Source organism: Doryrhamphus excisus, chromosome 18 (assembly GCF_030265055.1).
Source record: "Doryrhamphus excisus isolate RoL2022-K1 chromosome 18, RoL_Dexc_1.0, whole genome shotgun sequence".
NCBI lineage: Eukaryota > Metazoa > Chordata > Actinopteri > Syngnathiformes > Syngnathidae > Doryrhamphus > Doryrhamphus excisus.
The window spans coordinates 2332453-2357595 of NC_080483.1; the positions used below are offsets into that span (position 1 = coordinate 2332453).

General features: G+C 38.5%; 1 protein-coding gene and 1 long non-coding RNA gene across 7 annotated transcripts in view; one reads left to right on the forward strand and one right to left on the reverse strand.

Annotated features, from left to right (window-relative positions):
- The window catches only part of celsr2 (cadherin, EGF LAG seven-pass G-type receptor 2), a 108074-nt gene that overhangs the window by 48888 nt on the left and 34043 nt on the right, over window positions 1-25143 (reverse strand). For all 3 annotated transcript variants that reach the window (XM_058054187.1, XM_058054185.1, XM_058054186.1), the window contains exons 2-3: window positions 20034-20738; window positions 8873-9095 (exon numbers count right to left, since the gene is read on the reverse strand). In XM_058054187.1, coding sequence (XP_057910170.1) covers window positions 8873-9095; window positions 20034-20738 — 928 coding nt within the window. The remainder of the gene's footprint in view (window positions 1-8872; window positions 9096-20033; window positions 20739-25143) is intronic.
- Window positions 3723-14191, forward strand: LOC131105833 (uncharacterized). 4 transcript variants are annotated; one of them, XR_009119998.1, is made up of 4 exons: window positions 3723-5138; window positions 6935-7115; window positions 8828-8917; window positions 13754-14191. It is a non-coding gene; the product is annotated as an uncharacterized LOC131105833 (long non-coding RNA). The 4 variants fall into 4 exon arrangements; XR_009119999.1 differs by having other exon boundaries at window positions 6935-7106; XR_009119996.1 differs by lacking the exon at window positions 13754-14191 and having other exon boundaries at window positions 8828-9279.

The window sequence follows — 25143 nt, forward strand, 5'->3', positions numbered from 1 at the left end:
AAATTTAATTATTTAATTTTAATTAATTAAAATGCTATTTATTTACTACCTTTCCTTTTTCATAAACATGCTTTCTACAGCAGGAGTTTCTTTATTTATTATTTATCTTTCATCTCTTTATTTAGTTCATTTTCCATTCATTTATTTAGTTATCACTTTTTAAAAAAAATGATTTATTTATTTGAATACTTTATTTGAATACTAAATGTGTGAATTCATTCTTATAAAATATTTCTATTTATTTCCATTGATTTGATTTTGTACATATTTATTTTATTAATTGATAAATCATGCTATTTATTTATTATTACATGTAGTATTTGTTTATTATTACATTATGATTTATTATTATTCATTACTGCATTATTTTATTTTTTATTTTATACTTGTTATTCACTTTAATTAATTAGATTTTATATGCATTTATTTGATATGTATGTATTTGTTTTTGATTTTTTTTCTAAATATACAATTTCATTTATTATTACATTTACATTATAATGTATTATTATTATTATTATTATTATTATAAAGGGAATTTTTTGCTACTGTTTGTAATTTGTATATTATATTTTTATGTCGTATATATGTTTCTTTCATAAACCTTTTTAAATTATTAAAATTAAAAATTATTAAAATGACATTTATTTACTACTTTTCCCTCTTTAATCACTGCCTGTCTATTCTATTCTATTCTATTCTATTCTATTCTATTCTATTCTATTCTATAATATGAATAATTCTCGACATGAATTAAATAAGATGGGCTTCTTCCTACTCCTATTTCCTTTGGAAATAAATCCATTCCCATTAGCAACTTTCCATGCAAACTCCCAGACAACATGAGCAGCTGGCCGCCCCCTCTTGGAGTCCCCGGGGGGGCGGTGTGATGCTGCACCGTCTACATCCATGTACTGTACATGTACGCGATGCCATTGGCCCAGGATTGTTAAAGCGGAGAGGAGCCGCGGGGCTCTTCGCTGATGGACTGCTTCCTCGGAAAAGCCCAAATTGGCACCTCGGCGAAGAGCTCTGGAAGGTTAAAACCGCCATCACATGACCTCTACAGTCAGAAAAGAAAACGCACAATGCTAAAATAATGATCCTTCCTCCCCTGCAGGATCCTTTCTCGTCTTTGACATATCAATTTAAAAGGCTGCACTATACCTTGCCCCCCCACCCCCCGCCGCCCGCCTGCCTTCAGGCCCCGGGAACTATGAGGGTAATCAGCCGGAAGTAACCACGCACTCATCTGGCATCGCTATGCGTCACATTAGGCCGCCATCAGTAAAAAAAACAACCAGTCTGCTCGTAGTATGTGGGGAACCGTGTCACGCTATGCTAACACGCAGAAGACGTGTGCAGCGGGGGAGGGGGGGGGCTGGGAATACGAGGCGACCTTCACGCGTTACGTCGTAATATTGTTCCTGTATTATTATTGTTGTATGCTTTTGTGATGTCTGTCACAAATTATTTCTTTTTTAATGTTTTTATTAGACCAGGGTTCAATTCCACCCTCGGGCATCTCTGTGTGGAGTTTGCATGTTCTCCCCGTGCATGCGTGGGTTTTCTCCGGGTACTCCGGTTTCCTCCCACATTCCAAAAACATGCTAGGTTAATTAGCGACTCCAAATTGTCCATAGGTATGAATGTGAGTGTGAATGGTTGTTTGTCTATATGTGCCCTGTGATTGGCTGGCCACCAGTCCAGGGTGTACCCCGCCTTACGCCCGAAGACAGCTGGGATAGGCTCCAGCAACCCCCGCAACCCTTGTGAGGATAAGCGGTAGAAAATGAATGAATTCATGATTTCTACTCCTGTTTTGTGTGGAAGTGGTAACTTTTTGGCTTCTTATTTTGTCTTTCCCCACCCTCGGCCATCTCTGTGTGGAGTTTGCGTGTTCTCCCCGTGCATGCGTGGGTTTTCTCCGGGTACTCCGGTTTCCTCCCACATTCCAAAAACATGCTAGGTTAATTAGCGACTCCAAATTGTCCATAGGTATGAATGTGAGTGTGAATGGTTGTTTGTCTATATGTGTCCTGTGATTGGCTGGCCACCAGTCCAGGGTGTACCCCGCCTTACGCCCGAAGACAGCTGGGATAGGCTCCAGCAACCCCCGCAACCCTTGTGAGGTTAAGCGGTAGAAAATGAATGAATTCATGATTTCTACTCCTGTTTTGTGTGGAAGTGGTAACTTTTTGGCTTCTTATTTTGTCTTTCCCCACCCTCGGCCATCTCTGTGTGGAGTTTGCATGTTCTCCCCGTGCATGCGTGGGTTTTCTCCGGGTACTCCGGTTTCCTCCCACATTCCAAAAACATGCTAGGTTAATTAGCGACTCCAAATTGTCCATAGGTATGAATGTGAGTGTGAATGGTTGTTTGTCTATATGTGCCCTGTGATTGGCTGGCCACCAGTCCAGGGTGTACCCCGCCTCATGCCCGAAGACAGCTGGGATAGGCTCCAGCACCCCCGCGACCCTCGTGAGGAAAAGCGGTAGAAAATGAATGAATGAATGAATGTTTTTATTGTATATTGTCATGCTATGCTATGCTAAGCTAAGCTACTGTATATGATACACGCAATCAAATCTCAGCCTTGACCAAACATAATGGACGCCAACCTGTGTCTGTGCGTAAACAGCAAGCGCATTCTGATGTGTGCATCATAACACAAACTTGTTCCCGAATCGAAACCTGATCGGCGGCGGTTCAAATCCCACAGCTACTTGTTCTCCCCGCCCACCGCGGGGCTCTCAGCATCGGCACCTTTTATTTTGCTGCTAATATATACTTTCAAAACTGGTCGGAGCAGTTGTTCATAAAAAAAAAAAAGACCATGGTCATCCGAGCCGGGCTTAAAGGAAGGCCGAGTCCCTAGAGGTCACAACGGGGACATTAGATCCACCTACAAACACTGCTGGGGTTAACTACAGTAAACCTCGGATATATCGGACTCGGATATATCAGAAATTCGCTCACAACGGACAGATAAAAAAGAACCGATTTTTCTGTAATGCATTTCCAATAAAAATTCATTGCATATATCGGATTTTTTATAACGGATTTCGCCTATTTCGGACAAAATCTCCAGTCCCGTTCCAATGCATTTCCATGAAATTTCCCTCGCATATATCGGATGGCCGCATCGTGGCGCTCCGATTCGCCGAATCGTGACAGGCCGCTATACGACGTCATTTGCAGCGTTTGCAGCGTTGCCTGCGCGTCCAGGTACATTGGAAACATAGTCAAGGAAGTGCCTTTTTATAACGGATGAAATCCCATTTACGCATATACCGGATATAAATCCCATATATGCGTAAAACGGACATTTTCCGGTATACGCATATAACGGATTTCGCTTATATCGGACAAAACCAGTGGGCGATCGCGCCCTCCTAGAGAGGTAACGAGTAAGGATCGACCGATACATCGATACATATTTGTGTTATTTTCCTTGTATCGGTATCGGCCGATACGCACGTGGATTCGCTGATGTATTTTTCCACCACATGATTTACAATCAGGCATCTAGGGCGCGGCAGAGGACCCCGCAACACTATTTTTTTTATATGTTTGTTTCTAAAATCTCCATTGTTGGCGTTTGGGTGTAATACCGCAATGTCCACTAGGGGGTGCTAGCAGCGATGGTGGTATAGAGTAGGTGACAAAACCACAGAGGAAGAGTAAATCCTGAGGGTGAAAAAATGTCAAGTCATCGTGGATTGTCTTCCTTATTCTGTACCACAGGTTAGTACAAAGTAGAGATAATTTATATTTTAACAATTGTAAAAAGTTTAGAAAGTTGCTAGAGTAAACAGCTAACTGCTAAATGTTTGTTACAAAATGTGTTGTAGAGCATTTGAACATTAGCGAAATGGCTAATGGCTAATGCTAGCCAGCTTTAATGTACAGTTAATAGCATGAAGCAGGCTAACTAAAAAATGTGAAATGTGTCAAATTGGTCATTGTTGATGTAATAATTTTATGATATCTGAAGTGTTGTTATTTTTGAGAGGAAGAATAAATCCTGAGGGTGAAAAAACATCAAGTCATCGTGGATTGTCTTCCTTATTCTGTACCACAGGTTAGTACAAAGTAGAGATAATTTATATTTTAACAATTGTAAAGAGTTTAGAAAGTTGCTACAGTAAACAGCTAACTGCTAAATGTTTGTTACAAAATATGTTGTAGAGCATTTGAACATAAGCAAAATGGCTAATGCTAGCCAGCTTTAATGTACAGTTAATAGCATGAAGCAGGCTAACTAAAAAATGTCAAATGTGTCAAATTGGTAATTGTTAATGTAATAATTTTATGATATCTGAAGTGTTGTTATTTTTGAGAGGAAGAATAAATCCTGAGGGTGAAAAAACGTCAAGTCATCGTGGATTGTCTTCCTTATTCTGTACCACAGGCTAGTACAAAGTAGAGATAATTTATATTTTAACAATTGTAAAGAGTTTAGAAAGTTGCTAGAGTAAACAGCTAACTGCTAAATGTTTGTTACAAAATGTGTTGTAGAGCATTTGAACATTAACAAAATGGCTAATGCTAATGCTAGCCAGCTTTAATGTACAGTTAATAGCATGAAGCAGGCTAACTAAAAAATGTGAAATGTGTCAAATTGTTAATTGTTAATGTAATCATTTTATGATATCTGAAGTGTTGTTATTTTTGAGAGGAAGAATAAATCCTGAGGGTGAAAAAACGTCAAGTCATCGTGGATTGTCTTCCTTATTCTGTACCACAGGTTAGTACAAAGTAGAGATAATTTATATTTTAACAATTGTAAAGAGTTTAGAAAGTTGCTAGAGTAAACAGCTAACTGCTAAATGTTTGTTACAAAATGTGTTGTAGAGCATTTGAACATTAGCGAAATGGCTAATGCTAGCCAGCTTTAATGTACAGTTAATAGCATGAAGCAGGCTAACTAAAAAATGTGAAATGTGTCAAATTGTTAATTGTTAATGTAATCATCTTATGATATCTGAAGTGTTGTTATTTTTGAGAGGAAGAATAAATCCTGAGGGTGAAAAAACGTCAAGTCATCATGGATTGTCTTCCTTATTCTGTACCACAGGATTTTCAAGGCATACAACCCCTCCAGGTGGTGGAGGAGCAACAATAACAATGATGACGTACGTATACTATATGGCATGTGTGTAACTCCTGTAATTGTTCCCCTGTACTTAGACCAGGGGTGGGCAAACTTTTTGACTCGCGGGCCGCATTGATTTAATAAAATTGACGAGGGGGGGGGGGGGCGGATATATAGTATTTTACACGTGACAGTCCATTTGTACACATATATTTTTACACATAAAAGTGTCATGCAGTCTGCTATACGTGCACTTTGAGATAATTTATTTGATGTAAAGTGCATTATAAATGTATTATTATTATTATTAATATTATTATTATTATTATTATCATCATTATTATTATTATTACGGCCAGTCCAGGGTGTACCCCGCCTCTCGCCCCAAGACAGCTGGGATAGGCTCCAGCACCCCCGTGACCCTCGTGAAGAAAAGCAGTAGAAAATGAATGAATTATTATTATTATTATTATTATTATCATCATCATTATTATTATTATTATTATTACGGCCAGTCCAGGGTGTACCCCGCCTCTCGCCCCAAGACAACTGGGATAGGCTCCAGCACCCCTGTGACCCTCGTGAAGAAAAGCGGTAGAAAATGAATGAATAAATTATTATTATTATTATTATTATTATTATTATTATTATTATTATTATTATTATTATTATTATTATTATTATTATTACGACCAGTCCAGGGTGTACCCCGCCTTACGCCCGAAGACAGCTGGGATAGGCTCCAGCACCCCTGTGACCCTCGTGAAGAAAAGCGGTAGAAAATGAATGAATTATTATTATTATTATTATTATTATTATTATTATTATTATTATTATTATTATTATTATTATTATTATTATTATTATTATTATTATTATTATTATCATTATCATTATTATTATTATTACGACCAGTCCAGGGTGTACCCCGCCTCTTGCCCCAAGACAACTGGGATAGGCTCCAGCACCCCTGGCGACCCTCGTGAAGAAAAGCGGTAGAAAATGAATGAATGAATTATTATTATTATTATCATCATTAATATTATTATCATTATTATTATTATTATTACGACCAGTCCAGGGTGTACCCCGCCTCTCGCCCCAAGACAGCTGGGATAGGCTCCAGCACCCCCGTGACCCTTGTGAGGATAAGCGGTAGAAAATGAATGTATTATTATTATTATTATTATTATTATTATTATTATTATTATTATTATTATTATTATTATTATTATTATTATTATTATTATTATTATTATTATTATTACGACCAGTCCATGGTGTACCTCGCCTCTCGCCCCAAGACAGCTGGGATAGGCTCCAGCACCCCCTGCGACCCTCGTGAGGATAAGTGGTAGAAAATGAATGTATTATTATTATTATTATTATTATTATTATTATTATTATTATTATTATTATTATTATTATTATTATTATTATTAGTAGTATTATTATTATTATTATTATTATTATGTGCTTGTGTCCCTTTTTTCAGGAGCATTTTGTAAACATCAGACCACATCAAATAACTTGATAAATTGATAAAACAGCTACTTCAACCATCTATAGGTTGTCTCAAGCCATGATGCCAGGTTGTACGTTGAGTTTAAATGAAATATTTTGGAAAGAACAGGCGGGCCATATTCAAACACTTGGCGGGCCGGATGTGGCCCCCGGGCCGTAGTTTGCCCACCCCTGACTTAGACCATAACAGCAGTTTTCTTACAGCTGAGTCTAATATAGTCATGCGCTTACGGACCTTGACTACCTCTGCTGATGGACTTCTGTGGCCATTACAACATGAAAGTCACATCTTCTTCTTCTTCTTCTTCTCAGTATGCGGCAAAGCGGCCAACACGCAGCACTACTGTAGCTGAGCACGAGTTCTGCTGCTATTTTCGGGCCGGGTTCTACAATGTGACATTGAAGTGGCTCAATTGAAGCAGCGATACTGTGACTGTGGGAGGCGTGTGGAGGTGGATGAATCACTCTGCAAAGAGCTGGGCAGGTGATACAGGTGATGTGGGGGAATTGATACAATTGATGGGAGTGATGCAAGCGTCAGGATGCAGGCAGTGTAGGACCTGTTAGTAAGTAGGGATTGACCGATATGGTTTTTTTTGGGACCGATGCCGATACCAATTTTTTTCCATCAACCTTAGCCGATGGCTGATTTTGCTCACGCCCTTGATGGGTCCTCTGCCGTCGGGGCAACACAAAGCTACCCCGGCGGATCCATGACTGTAAATCATGCGGTGGAAAAAAACATCGGCGATCCCACATGCTTATCGGCCGATACCGATAACGCAAAAAAAAACCAAAACGCAAATATCAGCCCGATATATCGGCCTGCTGATGTATCAGTTGATCCTTACTAGTAAGTATGCAGATGATACAGGTGTTACCCAATGGCTGATTTTGCTCACGCCCTTGATGTGATTCAACAGTGGGGGCGGGGTACCGCGGGGTCCTCTGCCGCCGGGGCAACACAAAGCTGCCCCGGCGGATGCCTGACTGTAAATCATGCGGTGGAAAAAAACATCGGCGATCCCACATGCTTATCGGCCGATACCGATACAAGAAAAAAACGCAAATATCGGCCTGCCAATGTATCAGTCGATCCTTATTAGTAAGTATGCAGATGATACAGATGTTATATGTGATATGTGTCATGTATAAGGATCGACCGATACATCGGCCGGCCGATATATCGGCACGATATTTGCGTTCTTTACTTGAATCGGTATCGGCGCGATACGCGCGTGGGTTCACCGATGTATTTTTCCGCCGTATGATTTACAGACAGGCATCCGCCGGGCAGCTTTGTGTTGCCGGAAGACCCTACAACACACGCAGTCACGTATTATTTTGATAATGCTGTTTAAAAGTGTGTTTAATAAATCTGAATAAATCTGTTTTCAGTTTACATTTCAATAAATATTTGTTATCATTGTCATTTTTTCATGTCAATTGAGGCAACAAAAGCAGTATCGGCCCAAGCAAAATCGGCCATCGGCTAAGAGTGATGGGAAAAAATCGGTATCGACATCGGCCCGAAAAAAACATATGGGTCAAGCCCTAGTCATGTACTCTTGATGATGCAGTTGATGCTAGTGATACAGGATGTGACCCATTTCCTGAAATGCGGCGTTACTTTTAAAAAAGTTCAACTTTTGTCTCATCAGACCACAGAGTATTTAATGTTCTTTTTGTTCAGCAGTGGTTTTGCTCTTTTTTAGGCTATTTTTTGCCTTTTGTTTTTGTGTCTTTCTTATGCTAACTGAGGCAAACGAGGCCTGCAGTTCTTTTGGATGTTGTTGTGGGGTCTTTTGTGACTCTTGAGTGCGGAAATGTTCACCACTGTTTCATGTTTTAGCCATTTGTGGATAATGGCTCTCACCGTGGTTGGCTGGAGTCCCCAACTTTTGAAATGGCTATGTCGGAGCCATGAATGAATTTGGATTGATTTTTGTGGGTGCATGATAGCTTAAATTTGAATAGTGGTGTTTGTTATTGTTTATGATATTATTTATATTTGTTGTGATCACGTGGATACGGGAAGTAGGTCAAACGTTTCGTTAATATAGGCATGCCGTATTTTTTGTTGACCGCTAATTCCTTTAATATCTGTGATTACTTTGATTATGAATTTTTGCACTGTATCATAAGTTGATTATTATTTTTATTTAATAAAAGGTTAAACTAATTTTTTTTTTCACACCACTGTAGGCAATACGGGCGATACAGGTGATATCAACAAGCATTGGGGCTTACGTGAGCGAGACGGTGAAGTGGAAGCGTTGACGGAGGCCCTTGAAGGTGAGGAAGGAGTGTGGCGGGAAGTTGCGCGTGGTCATCTCGCAGTAAGGTCTCTCGTAGCCACCCGCCGGACACTCGCATTTGAATCCGCCGACCAGGAGGTTCACGCACAGGCCGGCGTTCTTGCAGACTCCTGGAGCACAGCGGCCCGAGCGGGACGACAGCTCACAGCGCTCTCCTGGAGCATAGAAGGAGGAAGGGAGCATTATATATTGCAGGGGTGTCCAAAGTGCAGCCCCATGGCTGTTTTTTATTGGCCCACAGCACATTGTAATTGAAATTAAATCTAAAATCAGCAGTAATTGGACAAGATAAAGTCAAAATATTAAGAGAAAAAAGATGTAATCTAAAAAGAAAAGTCATCATTTTATGAGAATAACGTCATTTAAGTAACATAACGTTAAAATATTAAAGATATTATAAAGTCATATTACCATGAGATACAAACAAAACAAAAATAAGTTGAAATGTTTGAAAAATTAAGTTGCAGGAAATGTTGGAACATCATGAGAATAAAGTCCAAACATTATGGAATGTAGTCATAACATTCCAAAAAGAAAAATCGTTGGAAAATTAAAAAAATATTTTATTTTTTTTAAAGAAATCAAAATATTTAAAAAACATTTTTTTTATTATTTAAATTTCTATAAATTCATTTTATTTATTCAAAAAGCTATCTACAATGTCCATACAGAGATGGCCGAGGGTGGAATTGAACCCTGGTCTCCTAGCTGTGAGGTCTGCACACTAACCACCACCGTGCCCCCCCAACCCCCCTTTACTAATGAATTACAGTAAACCTCGGATAAATATAGTACTCGGATATATCGGAAATTCGCTCACAACGGACAGATAAAAAAGAACCGATTTTTCTGTAATGCATTTCCAATAAAAATTCATTGCATATATCGGATTTTTTATAACGGATTTCGCCTATTTCGGACAAAATCTCCAGTCCCGTTCCAATGCATTTCCATGAAATTTCCCTCGCATATATCGGATGGCCGCATCGTGGCGCTCCGATTCGCCGAATCGTGACAGGCCGCTATACGACGTCATTTGCAGCGTTTGCAGCGTTGCCTGCGCGTCCAGGTACATTGGAAACATAGTCAAGGAAGTGCCTTTTTATAACGGATGAAATCCCATTTACGCATAAACCGGATATAAATCCCATATATGCGTAAAACGGACATTTTCCGGTATACGCATATAACGGATTTCGCTTATATCGGACAAAACCAGTGGGAACAATTGAATCCGATATATCCAACGTTTACTGTACTAATTTTATTAAAATTACGAAAAATTACAAAAAAAGTAATTACTGGGCATGTCCGGTATTGGCTTTTTTGCCGAAAACTGATATGCCAATATTGTCCAATTCTCAATTTCCGATACCGATATCAGCCGATAACGATATGTGTGGCATCTCCTGTCGTGGAATGACACATATGTGCTGTAAAAAGCACTTTTTAAATATTGGTTTTCATTCATTCATTCATTCATTTTCTACCGCTTTTCCTCACGAGGGTCGCGGGGGGTGCTGGAGCCTATCCCAGCTGTCTTCGGGCGTAAGGCGGGGTACACCCTAGACTGGTGGCCAGCCAATCACAGGGCACATATAGACAAACAACCATTCACACTCACATTCATACCTATGGACAATTTGGAGTCGCTAATTAACCTAGCATGTTTTTGGAATGTGGGAGGAAACCGGAGTACCCGGAGAAAACCCACGCATGCACGGGGAGAACATGCAAACTCCACACAGAGATGCCCGAGGGTGGGACCGAACCCTGGTCTCCTAGCTGTGAGGTCTGTGCGCTAATATTGGTTTTCATGATCTGGAAAAAATCTGATACCGATATTGCATTATCGAACATCCTAAGTAATGACCTATTTTTTGGGTTCCATGGCAGTCCATGGACGTTGGAATGGTCCTGACTTCTTCACTTTATTAGAACCCCTGGCCAATAGCAATCGTCAATCTTGGTTGATCCTGATTGGAGCGTTGTACTATGTATACTACATATTTATTATTTTTTAAATAAAAAATACACTTAATGGTTGTTATTATATGTATATTATATGTTGGAGGGCATCTAAATGTGCCCTGTGATTGGCTGGCCACCAGTCCAGGGTGTACCCCGCCTCTCGCCTGAAGACAGCTAGGCTCCAACATGCCAAGTTTGCCCTAGTGAGGATAAGCGGTAAAAAATTAATGAATTTATGAAAAATGCACTTCATCCCTCCTGCTAAATGTATTTGTGGCTGCATGAGTGCTGCAGTTCATTTAAAGGAATCATGGATTCCGACATGTATTTTAATATTGTGAAGGAATATCTGGAAAAGAAATTTCTAAAATCGATTTCTGTGCGATTGTCTTATCGTTTACCTGTGGGACGCCTCTGCTGTCGTTGCCGGGTGAGTGAGCGCTGTGACAAATGCGCACACACGTCCACTGATCAATAATTCAAAGTCAACATACGCCGGGCGTCAATCATTACGGCGGCAAATTGTGCAGAAGATGCATGCATGCGTGATCAATGCAAATGCGTTAAATTATGGATTTAAAAAGACGTCAGTCAAATGCCGTTTTGTTACTCGACCGAAGCTTCACAAACATTAAAGACGAGTAAACAACCTCACGAGAAAAACACGAGAGTCTGGGTTCATGCATCATAAATGAAATTCGGTCATTGCAGCAGGAAGTAAAGAGTCGATGCATTGCAGAAATCGACATTCCCTCGGGGAAAAGCGCAGCCTGCAATTATAAAAATGTAATTGAAATTAAATCTAAAATCAGCAGTAATTGGACAAGATAAAGTCAAAATATTAGGAGAAAAAAGATGTAATCTAAAAAGAAAAGTCATCATTTTATGAGAATAACGTCATTTAAGTAACATAACGTTAAAATATTATACATATTATAAAGTCATATTACCATGAGATACAAACAAAACAAAAATAAGTTGAAATGTTTGGAAAATTAAGTTGCAGAATAAAGTCCAAACATTATGGAATGTAGTCATAACATTCCAAAAAGAAAAATCGTTGGAAAATTAAAAAAATATTTAAATTTTTTAAAGAAATCAAAATATTTAAAAAACATTTTTTGAATGTATTTTATTATTTAAATTTCTATAAATTAATTTTATTTATTCAAAAAGCTATCTACAGTGTGCCCCAGAGGCATTGGAACAGTCTATTCTAATGAACATGCAAACTCCACACAGAGATGGCCGAGGGTGGAATTGAACCCTGGTCTTCTGGTCAAACTACAACCACCTTAATCAGCGTACTACATGTTGGTTTAGCCCTCACATTTCATTATATGGATACACTTTAGAGTAGTCAGTGTACGGCTCGTATAGTGGTATATATGTACTATACAGAGAAAAGGAGTCAACACACAACACACATTGTTATCGAGCACTGCCTTGATCCTCTTGGGCATGCAACTGACAAGAAATGCATGGGTTAGATTATAGTTAGGGATGTTTGATAATAGTTAGCACGCAGGCCTCACAGCTAGGACCCCAGAGTTCAATTCCACCCTCGGCCATCTCTGTGTGGAGTTTGCATTCCACTACAGGAGATGTTACACATATCGGTATCAGCTGATATCGGTATCGGCAAATTGAGAATTGGACAATATTGGCATATCGGTTTTCGGCAAAAAAGCCAATACCGGACATTTAGTAATTTTAATAAAATTTGTAATTCATTTGTAAAGGGGGGGGCACGGCAATTGAGTGGTTAGCGCGCAGACCTCACAGCTAGGAGACCAGGGTTCAATTCCACCCTCGGCCATCTCTGTGTGGAATTTGCGTTCCACTACAGGAGATGTTACACATATCGATATCGGCTGATATCGGTATCGGAAATTGAGAATTGGACAATATTGGCATATCGGTTTTCGGCAAAAAAGCCAATACCGGACATGCCCAGTAATTACTTTTTCGTAATTTTGTAATTTTTCGTAACGCCGGTTTCCTCCCACATTCCAAAAACATGCTAGGTTAATTAGCGACTCCAAATTGTCCATAGGTATGAATGTGAGTGTGAATGGTTGTTTGTCTATATGTGCCCTGTGATTGAATAAACGTCTGATAATTGTCGGAACCATGTAACATAAAAATGCAATATCGGTTGATATCGGTATCAGATTTTTTTCCACGATCATGAAAAATGATATTTTAAAAATGCTTTATACAGCACATACTAATGTATTCCACCACAGGACATATGTCATGTTACACAAATAGGTATCGGCTGATATCGAATTATAAAATTATAAAATTATAAAATTATAAAATTATAAAATTATAAAATTATAAAATTATAAAATTATAAAATTATAAAATTATAAAATTATAAAATTATAAAATTATAAAATTATAAAATTATAAAATTATAAAATTATAAAATTATAAAATTATAAAATGTAAAAAAAAATTAAGTTATAAAATCATAAAATTTTTAAATTATAAAATACATTGGACAAGTTGGACAATATCGGCATATCGGATATTGGCAAAAAAGTCAATATACATATATATATATATATTGGATATATATATCTATACATACAGTATATAAAAAAGAACCTACAATAAATAATAAAAAGCAGGATTTCCCATGTTTATTCTGCAACTAGAGAATGGCTCAGCCTAGCAAAAATCTTTCACTCTGTGTTTCTGAAAAGTGGTGAACATGACAATTTCTTCTTTTTTTTGCCCTGCTACCATCTGGCAACGCCCACACACACACACACACACACACACCATTAATGCAGAAATATTCCTCTGATTGCTCATCCAACTTTAATTGCAGCACTTATCTGGCTGAAAGACGCAAGGTGAGCGCTTTGATGGAATCCAATACAACACTTGATTCCAACACAAGGAATAAAGGCGCATGAGGGGCCGTGGCTGGCAGGATGACAGCTTCCACACCCCACTAATGGGTGAATACAGCTTCAAACTGCTTTCACTGGAAGAAAAAAAAAAAATCTGCCCACTTTCACCCACTCACACATTCATTTCGCGCTTTGGCCCTCCTCCCTCCTGTTGAAAGCACCCACAGTTCAGCTCCGGCACCCACAGTTGTGCACGAGAACATGTGAGTGCCACTCAACCTGGTGATAGAGCCCCGCCCACACACACACGGATGCTATGTCAGGTGATGGAAAATTAAACCTCATTTATTTCATTAGGGACGTCCGTAATATGAGCTGACCAATATTTTCGGTCGACATCGGCATAAAAATTTTATTTCAATAAATTTGCAAATATTCCATTTATAAACTCAAAAAGCACTCAAAGAGCACAGAAATCCACCGAGCGCCATAGTTTACCCCATAATGTGAATTTACACCATAAATATTAGTCCACATTAGTCTACATTTATTGTATCTATTTATTTACAGTGCTAATGTTAGCATGCTATCAATGCTAACATGTTAATGCTGGCATGGTAACAACTAGCATAGTTTTTATATCAGTGTTTACCTAAGAACAAATCTCTAGCTATGAAAATTGCAAAAAAAATTGTACTATGCTAATGTTATTATGCTAGCAACTGCAAACATGTAGCATAATAATGTGGCTAAAAAGAGTACTATGCTAATGTTATGCTAGCAACTGCAAACATGTAGAATAATAATGTGGCTAAAAGGAGTACTATGCTAATGTTAGCATTCTAGCAATGCTAGCATGCTAGTGGTAAGTGTTTACATACTATATCACTGGATAAACAGACAGCTGAGTTAGGCTCCAGCATGCTTGCAACCCTTGTGAGGATAAGCGGAAAATGAATGAATGCTACTAATCTAACGTAAGCATGCTAGCAATGCTAACATGCTAACATTATCATGATAATATGTAGTATAATAGTGTTAAGTGTTTATATAAGTGTCTCGATTTGAAAATGACTAAAAATGGCACTATGCTAATGTTAGAATGATGGCAATACTAACATGCTAATGATAATATGCAGCATAATAGTGTCAAATGTTTATTTAAGTGTCTAGATTTGAAAATGGCTAAAAATGTCACTATGCTAATGTTAGAATGCTAGCAATACTAACATGCTAATGATAATATGCTGACATTATCATGATAATATGTAGCATAATAGTGTTAAGTGTTTATATAAGTGTCTAGATTTGAAAATGGCTAAAAATGGCACTATGCTAATGTTAGAATGCTAGCTATACTAACATGCTAATGATAATATGCTAACATTATCATGATAATATGTAGTATAGTAGTGTTAAGTGTTTATTTAAGTGTCTAAATTTGAAAATGGCTAAAAAATGGCACTATGCTAATGTTAGAATGCTAGCAATACTAACATGCTAATGATAATATGCTAATATGCAGCTTAATAGTGCTAAGTGTTTCAATATGAAAACGTCTAAACATGCTACTATGTTCATGTTAGCATGCTAGCAACCTGACCGGGTCATTTTTGACCCACTTATGGAAGGTTGGGGTAGTAACACAAAAACTAAAATTTCTTAAAATGTATAAAAGATAAGTTAAAATTGTGAATGGAATGATATTAAAAACATGTTTTTTTTAGGAATACCTGGAATATGAAATTATACAAATTTTTCATGACTAAGATATTTCAAGAAAACAACCTGACCGGGTCATTTTTGACCCACTTATGGAAGGTTGGGGTCGTAACACAAAAACTAAAATTTCTTAAAATGTATAAAAGATGAGTTAAAATGTGAATGGCATGATATCAAAAACATATTTTTTGAGGAATACCTGGAATATAAAATAAAACATTTTCATTACTAAGATATTTCAAGAAAACCGGGTCATTTTTGACCCACTTATGCATCTAAGTGTTAATAGAGACATGGCATCCATTACAGAGGAGAAAATTGATCCTCTAATTAAAAGTACAGACTATTGCTTTAATACATCGCTTGCATTGAATGTTATTAAAGTATGCGTATGCAGAACGTATCATTGTGTAAATTCAAATGGGGGTAAATAAACATAAACATAAACATCAAATTTAATAAAGCAATTAGTGCAGTGCTTCAAAGGGTACAAGTCAGGTTTTGACCTACTTAACCCGACAATAAACAGGAAGAGGCGTACTCCCTCGATATGCATAATGTATTGATTAGCATATATTTCTTTTCTTCTTCTTCAAACTCTTGGCAATATGTCTTTAACCATGAAAAGGTTTTATGGAATGACCTTGTGGTTTTTTAGCAGCGCTACTGCCAAGAGTAATAAACGATTCCCTCGTTATCGCTGCCGTCTCGGCATACGCCGACTACGACGGACGCGTTTAACAGCCAGGACTCTACAGGAGCGTGTTGGCGCCGCAGCTCAGGATAGACGCTCCAGTGTGGGAGTGAACACCTTTGCAGGTTAACCCTGAGCAGCTTATTTATAGACATGCTGGCACACAAATGCACCACACAGCTGCAGGAAAACAGACGCGTTTACTGCCGACGGAACATGCTCTCGTTCCGATCCAGTTCCATAGTTTAGGTTGGTTTATGTGGAAGAAGAAGTACAATCCCACCAGGATGTAAGACGAGTCCACATCAACAAGAACTTCCATTCAATGGAAAACAATGTAACGCTACACTATCAAAAAGTGCTTCAGATAAGTACGTGGATACAAAAAAAAAAAAGTTTCATCTGCCCGATCTCTGTTCTGAAGAGGCAATGGGTATGGCTGACAAAAATTTAAATACACAATATGTTACAGGGGTCTCAAACATGTGGCCCGCGGGCCAAATGTGGCCCGCAGGACACTAGTTTGAGGCCCCCGCCTTGATATGAAAGTTTAATGTTAGTGCAGCCCGCGCAAGTTTGATATGGATGCTGTATGGTATCATGTACCCAGAAAAAATTATTACGTTTGATTCATGTTCATGTTAAAGGTTAAATAACTGTTAATAGTTATCCTCCCTATCCGTGTGGAAGTGGTACGTTTTTGGCTATTTAAGTTGAAAGGAAATAACTTGAAGGCTACCGTTTAGGTCGCTAGCTCTCTAGTTTGCGAGTTAGCATGTGTCTCAAGACCAGGGGTCTCAAACACGCGGCCTGCGGGACACTAGTTTGAGGCCCCCACCACGATATGAAAGTTTAATGTTAGTGTGGCCCGCGCAAGTTTGATATGGATGCTGTATGGTATCATGTACCCAGAAAAAATGATTACGTTTGATTCATGTTCATGTTAAAGGTTAAATAACTGTTAATAGTTATCCTCCCTATCCGTGTGGAAGTGGTAAGTTTTTGGCTATTTAAGTTGAAAGGAAATAACTTGAAGGCTACCGTTTAGGTCGCGAGCGCTCTAGTTTGTGAGTTAGCATGTGTCTCAAGACCAGGGGTCTCAAACACGTGGCCCGCGGGCCAAATGTGGCCCGCAGGACACTAGTTTGAGGCCCCTGCCTCGATATGAAAGTTTAATGTTAATGTTAGTGCGGCCCGCGCAAGTTTGATATGGATGCTGTATGGTATCATGTACCCAGAAAAAATTATTACGTTTGATTCATGTTCATGTTAAAGGTTAAATAACTGTTAATAGTTATCCTCCCTATCCGTGTGGAAGTGGTAAGTTTTTGGCTATTTAAGTTTAAAGGAAATAACTTGAAGGCTACCGTTTAGTTCGCTAGCTCTCTAGTTTGCGAGTTAGCATGTGTCTCAAGACCAGGGGTCTCAAACACGCGGCCTGCGGGACACTAGTTTGAGGCCCCTGCCTCGATATGAGAGTTTAACGTCAGTGCGGCCCGCGCAAGTTTGATATGGATGCTGTATGGTATCATGTACCCAGAAAAAATGATTACGTTTGATTCATGTTCATGTTAAAGGTTAAATAACTGTTAATAGTTATCCTCCCTATCCGTGTGGAAGTGGTAAGTTTTTGGCTATTTAAGTTGAAAGGAAATAACTTGAAGGCTACCGTTTAGGTCGCGAGCGCTCTAGTTTGTGAGTTAGCATGTGTCTCAAGACCAGGGGTCTCAAACACGTGGCCCGCGGGCCAAATGTGGCCCGCAGGACACTAGTTTGAGGCCCCTGCCTCGATATGAAAGTTTAATGTTAATGTTAGTGCGGCCCGCGCAAGTTTGATATGGATGCTGTATGGTATCATGTACCCAGAAAAAATTATTACGTTTGATTCATGTTCATGTTAAAGGTTAAATAACTGTTAATAGTTATCCTCCCTATCCGTGTGGAAGTGGTAAGTTTTTGGCTATTTAAGTTTAAAGGAAATAACTTGAAGGCTACCGTTTAGTTCGCTAGCTCTCTAGTTTGCGAGTTAGCATGTGTCTCAAGACCAGGGGTCTCAAACACGCGGCCTGCGGGACACTAGTTTGAGGCCCCTGCCTCGATATGAGAGTTTAACGTCAGTGCGGCCCGCGCAAGTTTGATATGGATGCTGTATGGTATCATGTACCCAGAAAAAATTATTACGTTTGATTCATGTTCATGTTAAAGGTTAAATAACTGTTAATAGTTATCCTCCCTATCCGTGTGGAAGTGGTAAGTTTTTGGCTATTTAAGTTGAAAGGAAATAACTTGAAGGCGACCGTTTAGGTCGCTAGCTCTCTAGTTTGCGAGTTAGCATGTGTCTGAAGACCAGGGGTCTCAAACACGCGGCCCGCGGGCCAAATGTGGCCCGCAGGACACTAGTTTGAGGCCCCCGCCTCGATATGAAAGTTTAATGTTAGTGCGGCCGGCGCAAGTTTGATATGGATGCTGTATGGTATCATGTACCCAGAAAAAACTATTACGTTTGATTCATGTTCATGTTAAAGGTTAAATAACTGTTAATAGTTATCCTCCCTATCCGTGTGGAAGTGGTAAGTTTTTGGCTATTTAAGTTGAAAGGAAATAACTTGAAGGCTACCGTTTAGGTCGCTAGCTCTCCAGTTTGCGAGTTAGCATGTGTCTCAAGACCAGGGGTCTTAAACACGCGGCCCACGGGCCAAATGTGGCCCGCAGGACACTAGTTTGAGGCCCCTGCCTCGATATGAAAGTTTAATGTTAATGTTAGTGCGGCCCGCGCAAGTTTGATATGGATGCTGTATGGTATCATGTACCCAGAAAAAATTATTACGTTTGATTCATGTTCATGTTGAAGGTTAAATAACTGTTAATAGTTATCCTCCCTATCCGTGTGGAAGTGGTAAGTTTTTGGCTATTTAAGTTCAAAGGAAATAACTTGAAGGCTACCGTACCGTTTAGGTCGCAAGCTCTCTAGTTTGCGAGTTAGCATGTGTCTCAAGACCAGGGGTCTCAAACACGTGGCCCGCCGGCCAAATGTGGCCCGCAGGACACTAGTTTTAGGCCCCTGCCTCGATATGAAAGTTTAATGTTAATGTTAGTGCGGCCCGCGCAAGTTTGATGTGGATGCTGTATGGTATCATGTACCCAGAAAAAATTATTACGTTTGATTCATGTTCATGTTAAAGGTTAAATAACTGTTAATAGTTATCCTCCCTATCCGTGTGGAAGTGGTAAGTTTTTGGCTATTTAAGTTGAAAGGAAATAACTTGAAGGCTACCGTTTAGGTCGCTAGCTCTCCAGTTTGCGAGTTAGCATGTGTCTCAAGACCAGGGGTCTTAAACACGCGGCCCACGGGCCAAATGTGGCCCGCAGGACACTAGTTTGAGGCCCCTGCCTCGATATGAAAGTTTAATGTTAATGTTAGTGCGGCCCGCGCAAGTTTGATGTGGATGCTGTATGGTATCATGTACCCAGAAAAAATTATTACGTTTGATTCATGTTCATGTTAAAGGTTAAATAACTGTTAATAGTTATCCTCCCTATCCGTGTGGAAGTGGTAAGTTTTTGGCTATTTAAGTTGAAAGGAAATAACTTGAAGGCTACCGTTTAGGTCGCTAGCTCTCCAGTTTGCGAGTTAGCATGTGTCTGAAGACCAGGGGTCTCAAACATGCGGCCTCAGGGAAGACCCAGGGCCCCGGGATATCCTGGGAGGAGCTTCCCTTGGCTAAGCGGAAGAATATGGACGGTTTGGAATGAATCAATAACACAAAAGTACCGCAAAAGTCACACTGAGGGTTGTAGTTTTTGGGTGGGCAAAGTGGAAAATAAAACCACTTCCTCACCTGTGTGGTCCTCCATGCACTCGCAGGTGAAGCCGCCCTCCCTGCTGCGACACACGCCATGAGCTCCGCAGGGCTTGGAGTAGCACAGGTCGATCTCGGTCTCGCAGTAATCCCCCGTGAAGCCAGCTGGACAGCGGCAGCGCAGGCCGGCGATGGGATGGATGGGTCGGAACAGGATGGTGTCAGACGCCACGAAGGGCGCCAAACTGTCGAACTTCAGAACCGACACGCACTTCATGTAGTTCTCACAGGGCTCACGTAGGCAGATGTTGTCGTCGAACGGCAGAACTTCCTGAGAGGAGATCTGAGCCAGAAGGCTGCGGTTCAAGTACAGTCTCTCCTGGAGCTCCTCGGAACCGAAAAACTCCACGCCGCCACTTTCCGTGCCTCTCCTTACGGCGTCCTCTCCAGAATCGCCGAGACCCGGCGGTCGTTGGGGGGCGTCACCCGGCACGGCTACGGAGAGGCTGACGTTGAGGATGCGGGCGCTGACATCGGTGTCGTCCTGGATGTTGAAGATGACAACATCTTCAGGCGCCGCCGAGAGGACGCGGGCGACGCCGTCCAGGAACTGGGTGAGCAGCAGGGACAGGAAGTGCTCCTGGGAGGTGTTGGCCAGCCTCAGCGTGATGCTGTTGGACAACATCTCGTCTGTGATGATGGTCACCTGAAGGAGGCACTGGGCCGACACCGAGTGGATGCCATCTGCGCACACAGAGAGGAACGCATATCGGTCAGTGAATGTTCGATGCCCTGCTTTAGTGAGCATTCCCTACGCCGCACACAACACCCTTCTACTCCCGAACCGCTGCACACAAAATGGTGAAAATCGGTCAACACTTACAACCCTTCTGTGCGGCTTGTGCTATTACTTTCTGAAGTACTTACTGGAAGTAAATTTCCAGCAAGATTGGTTAAAGAACATGGCCGCCATCTAGCAAAATGTCACTTTGTAACTAACAGTCCATAAATCATAGACCATGAGTCAAATTATTATAAAACTTGGATGATATCTTTATTACTTGCTGCTAGCATGTCTTCCGGCAGAATAAAACCCGGGTTGGAATTATCCCTAATTATTATATTATTATATTCAACTTTCTTCTTAGTCTTCATACATTTTTTTTCTCTTAATATTTTGACTTTATTCTCAACCTATTTTTCCAAAAAATTCATACAATGATGACATATTTTATCTTTAATATTTCAACTTTATGCTTTAAATTACGTTATTTTTCCTCATAATATGTTCTAATCATTAAATTCCCACTTTTGTTGTTAAATTAATTAAAAAAAAAATTAATTAATTTATATATATATATATTTTTTTTTTAATATTGGGGCTGTTTTTGGTCAACTATTTCAACATTCAACATAAATGTTATTCTCACAATTATGACGTTTTTTCCCATAATATTTTGACTTTATTCTTGTACAATTACTGTCTTTAAAAAAAAAAAGTGGTTGTTTTGACGACTATGTTAGCTTTCTTGATAATTTTCTTCTTTACGTACATAATATTTTGACTTTATTCCCAACCTATTTTTCCAAAAATGTGTGTTTTTCATACAATGATGACATATTTTATCTTTAATATTTCAACTTTATGCTTTAAATTACGTTATTTTCCCTCATAATATGTTCTAATCATTAAATTCCCACTTTTTGTTGTAAAATTAATAAAAAATTATTAAAATAATTAATTATTAAATGTTTAAAAAATAATAATTAATTAATTAATATTTTTAATATTAGTGCTGTTTTTGGTCAACATTCAACATAAATGTTATTCTCACAATTATGACGTTTTTTTCCCATAATATTTTGACTTTATTCTTGTACAATTACTGCCTTTTTTATTTTTTTTAAGTGTGTGTTTTTCATACAATGTAGCATATTTTAATATAGTTTACTTCCATAATATTTTGACTTTATGCTCATAAGATTACTGCCGTTTTTTTGTATTTAAACTTTCTTGGTCATTTTCTTCTCACAATTATAACCTTATTCTCATAATATTTTGACTTTATTCTAATAACATTATCACTTTTTCTGCAAATCAGGCCTTTTTTCTTTTTATTATTATTATTTTTAATTATAATATTATAACATTTTGTTGTTAAAATTACAACTTTTTCTCAGGAATTTTGGAAATATTTTGTAGATTTTGTATATTTTATAAAATTACTGATTATTTTTTTTTGTTGTTGTTTTTTTTTAAGGTTCTTGTTAAATTATCTTCTCGGAATGTGAAAAAGCCATGCTTTGGGCGCTCCTGTAGCATCCTATAAAAAACAAATATATTTTTCCATAAGAAATAATGCATATCCAATTCATTCTTTCCAAAAATATGAACATTTTAGGGAATAATTATATCGGCAAAAAATGAAAAAGGTATTGTAGTGCATTCACAGCAGCGTCATTGAAATGCACATTGCACATGTTGATTGTTCCAAAATGTGCGTTTTCCCAGCTGCTCCCGGTTCATGCAGCGTTCACACTGGAGCGCACATGACCAAAGGAGCCGCACTATTCCGGTAAAGCTGCCAAGCTGCCTAAATAGGAGGACGCTTATATGAAACACTTTCCTCATCAGAAGCCTATTTGTTGTACAAAAGATAACAGATGTACGCCAGGCCGGGCCGGGCCAGGCCGGGCCAGGCCGGAGAAAGAACAAGCTTATGTTTCCTTTCAAAGCGCTCCAAGCTCCTAATCAGGAATTTCTACGCCTGCATTCACTGTAAACTTCCTCTTTCTTGGGGCCCGGAAGCAAAAATCTCTGGTTCAACAGTTGAACTTTTTCTCAGTGCAGATTACGGGCCCTCGTTCCCATGGAAACCATCACCTTCAATCGTTTGCGTCAAGACTACACAGCATCCCCTTTGCCGATTCAGTTCAAAAATAAATACATATACGGTATTTACTTTATTTAATTTGATTGAAAAAAATATATATATATATATTTTATATATTTTCTCATAAGATTACTGCTGTTTTTTTGTATTTAAACTTTCTTGGTCATTTTCTTCTCACAATTATAACCTTATTCTCATAATATTTTGACTTTATTCTAATAACATTATCACTTTTTCTGCAACTCAGGCGTCTTTTCTTTTTATTATTATTATTTTTAATTATAATATTACAACATTTTGTTGTTAAAATTACAACTTTTTCTCAGAAATTTTGGAAATATTTTGTAGATTGCGTCAAGACTAAAAAAAAAATATATATATATATATTTTTTTCCATAATATTTGGACTTTACTATTTTGACGACTGTTAGCTTTCTTGATAATTTTCTTCTCAAATTCCAACTTAACTTTACTAATACATAATATTTTGACTTCATTCCCAACGTATTTTTCCAAAAATGTGTGTTTTTCATTCAATGATGATATATTTTATTTTATGCGTTTTTTTTGTATTTAAACTTTCTTGGTCATTTTCTTCTCACAATTATAACCTTATTCTCATAATATTTTGACTTTATTCTAATAACATTATTACTTTTTCTGCAACTCAGGCCTCTTTTCTTTTTATTATTATTATTATTTTTGATTATAATATTACAACATTTTGTTGTTAAAATTACAACTTTTTTCTCTCAGAAATTTTGGAAATATTTTAAATTAAAAATAAATTTTGAATATATTATATAAAATAAATAAAAATATATAAATATATATATATATCTAAATATATAAATATTTTATAAAAATATAAAATAATAATAAAAAATAAAAATATATATGTATAAAATAAAACTAAAAAAAACTATACAATTAAACCTAAACAACATTTTGTTGTTAAAATTACAACTTTTTTCTCTCAGAAATTTTGGAAATATTTTAAATTAAAAATAAATTTTGAATATATTATATAAAATAAATACAAATATATAAATATATATATATCTAAATATATAAATATTTTATAAAAATATAAAATAATAATAAAAAATAAAAAATATATATGTATAAAATAAAACTAAAAAAAACTATACAATTAAACCTAAACCAGTTCTAACACAGAATGTTCATTCATTCATTCATTTTCTACCGCTTTTTCCTCACAAGGGTCGCTGGAGCCTATCCCAGCTGTCTTGGGGCAGGAGGCGGGGTACACCCTGGACTGGTGGCCAGCCAATCACAGGGCACATATAGACAAACAACCATTCACACTCACATTCATAGCTATGGACAATTTGGAGTCGCTAATTAACCTAGCATGTTTTTGGAATGTGGGAGGAAACCGGAGTACCCGGAGAAAACCCACGCATGCACGGGGAGAACATGCAAAGAGTGGAATTGAACCCTGGTCTCCTAGCTGTGAGGTCTGTGCGCTAACCATTAGACCGCCGTGCCGCTTGGTCGGGACTAGTGGTGGGCAAAACCGTTCATTTCAGAGAACTCGATCATTCCGATTCATTCAGTAAAATGATCCGTTCATTTCAGTCGATTGGTCGATATAGACCCGGTCAGCCGGTTCGTGTTCGTTGTGTCGATCATGAATGAACCGCCGACGAGTGTTGGTCAATCTCTCGGTCTTTCAGTCAGCTGACCCCGCCCACCCACAGAGCGAGGCTCGACGATAGGATAAGACAGCCGAACACCCAGATAGTGAAACGTTGAACTGACTCTCCAGCCAATCAAAAAAAGAGCATTTGTAACTGAACGAACTGAACGGGTATTTTAGGGGTGGTGACCTTGTTCATTCTGTTCACAAAAAAGAACTAGTTCTTTTGACCCGTTCGTTCATGAACCTGCACACAGAACTCAAAACAAAACAAAAAGGGCACCGCCCCAAAGTTACCAGATCATCCTTTGGCACTTGGCGAGTTTAAACGCACGGTGCCAAGGATGCGAGGGAGTGGGGGGGGGGTGTCACGGAGGAAGCGAGACACAAGCATGTTTGACACGGTTCTAATCCCTCTGTTGTCAGTCAAGCGACTCGGACGCAGTGATAATACACGACCCCGAGTGGAAGGAAGCAGAGGAGCGAGCGGGACCAATTCCCACTGTACTGTGGACACAAGCACACACCGAGGTACATTTTTTCATCCACTTCCACACAACGCTAATTATTAACATTACAAATATTATAAAGA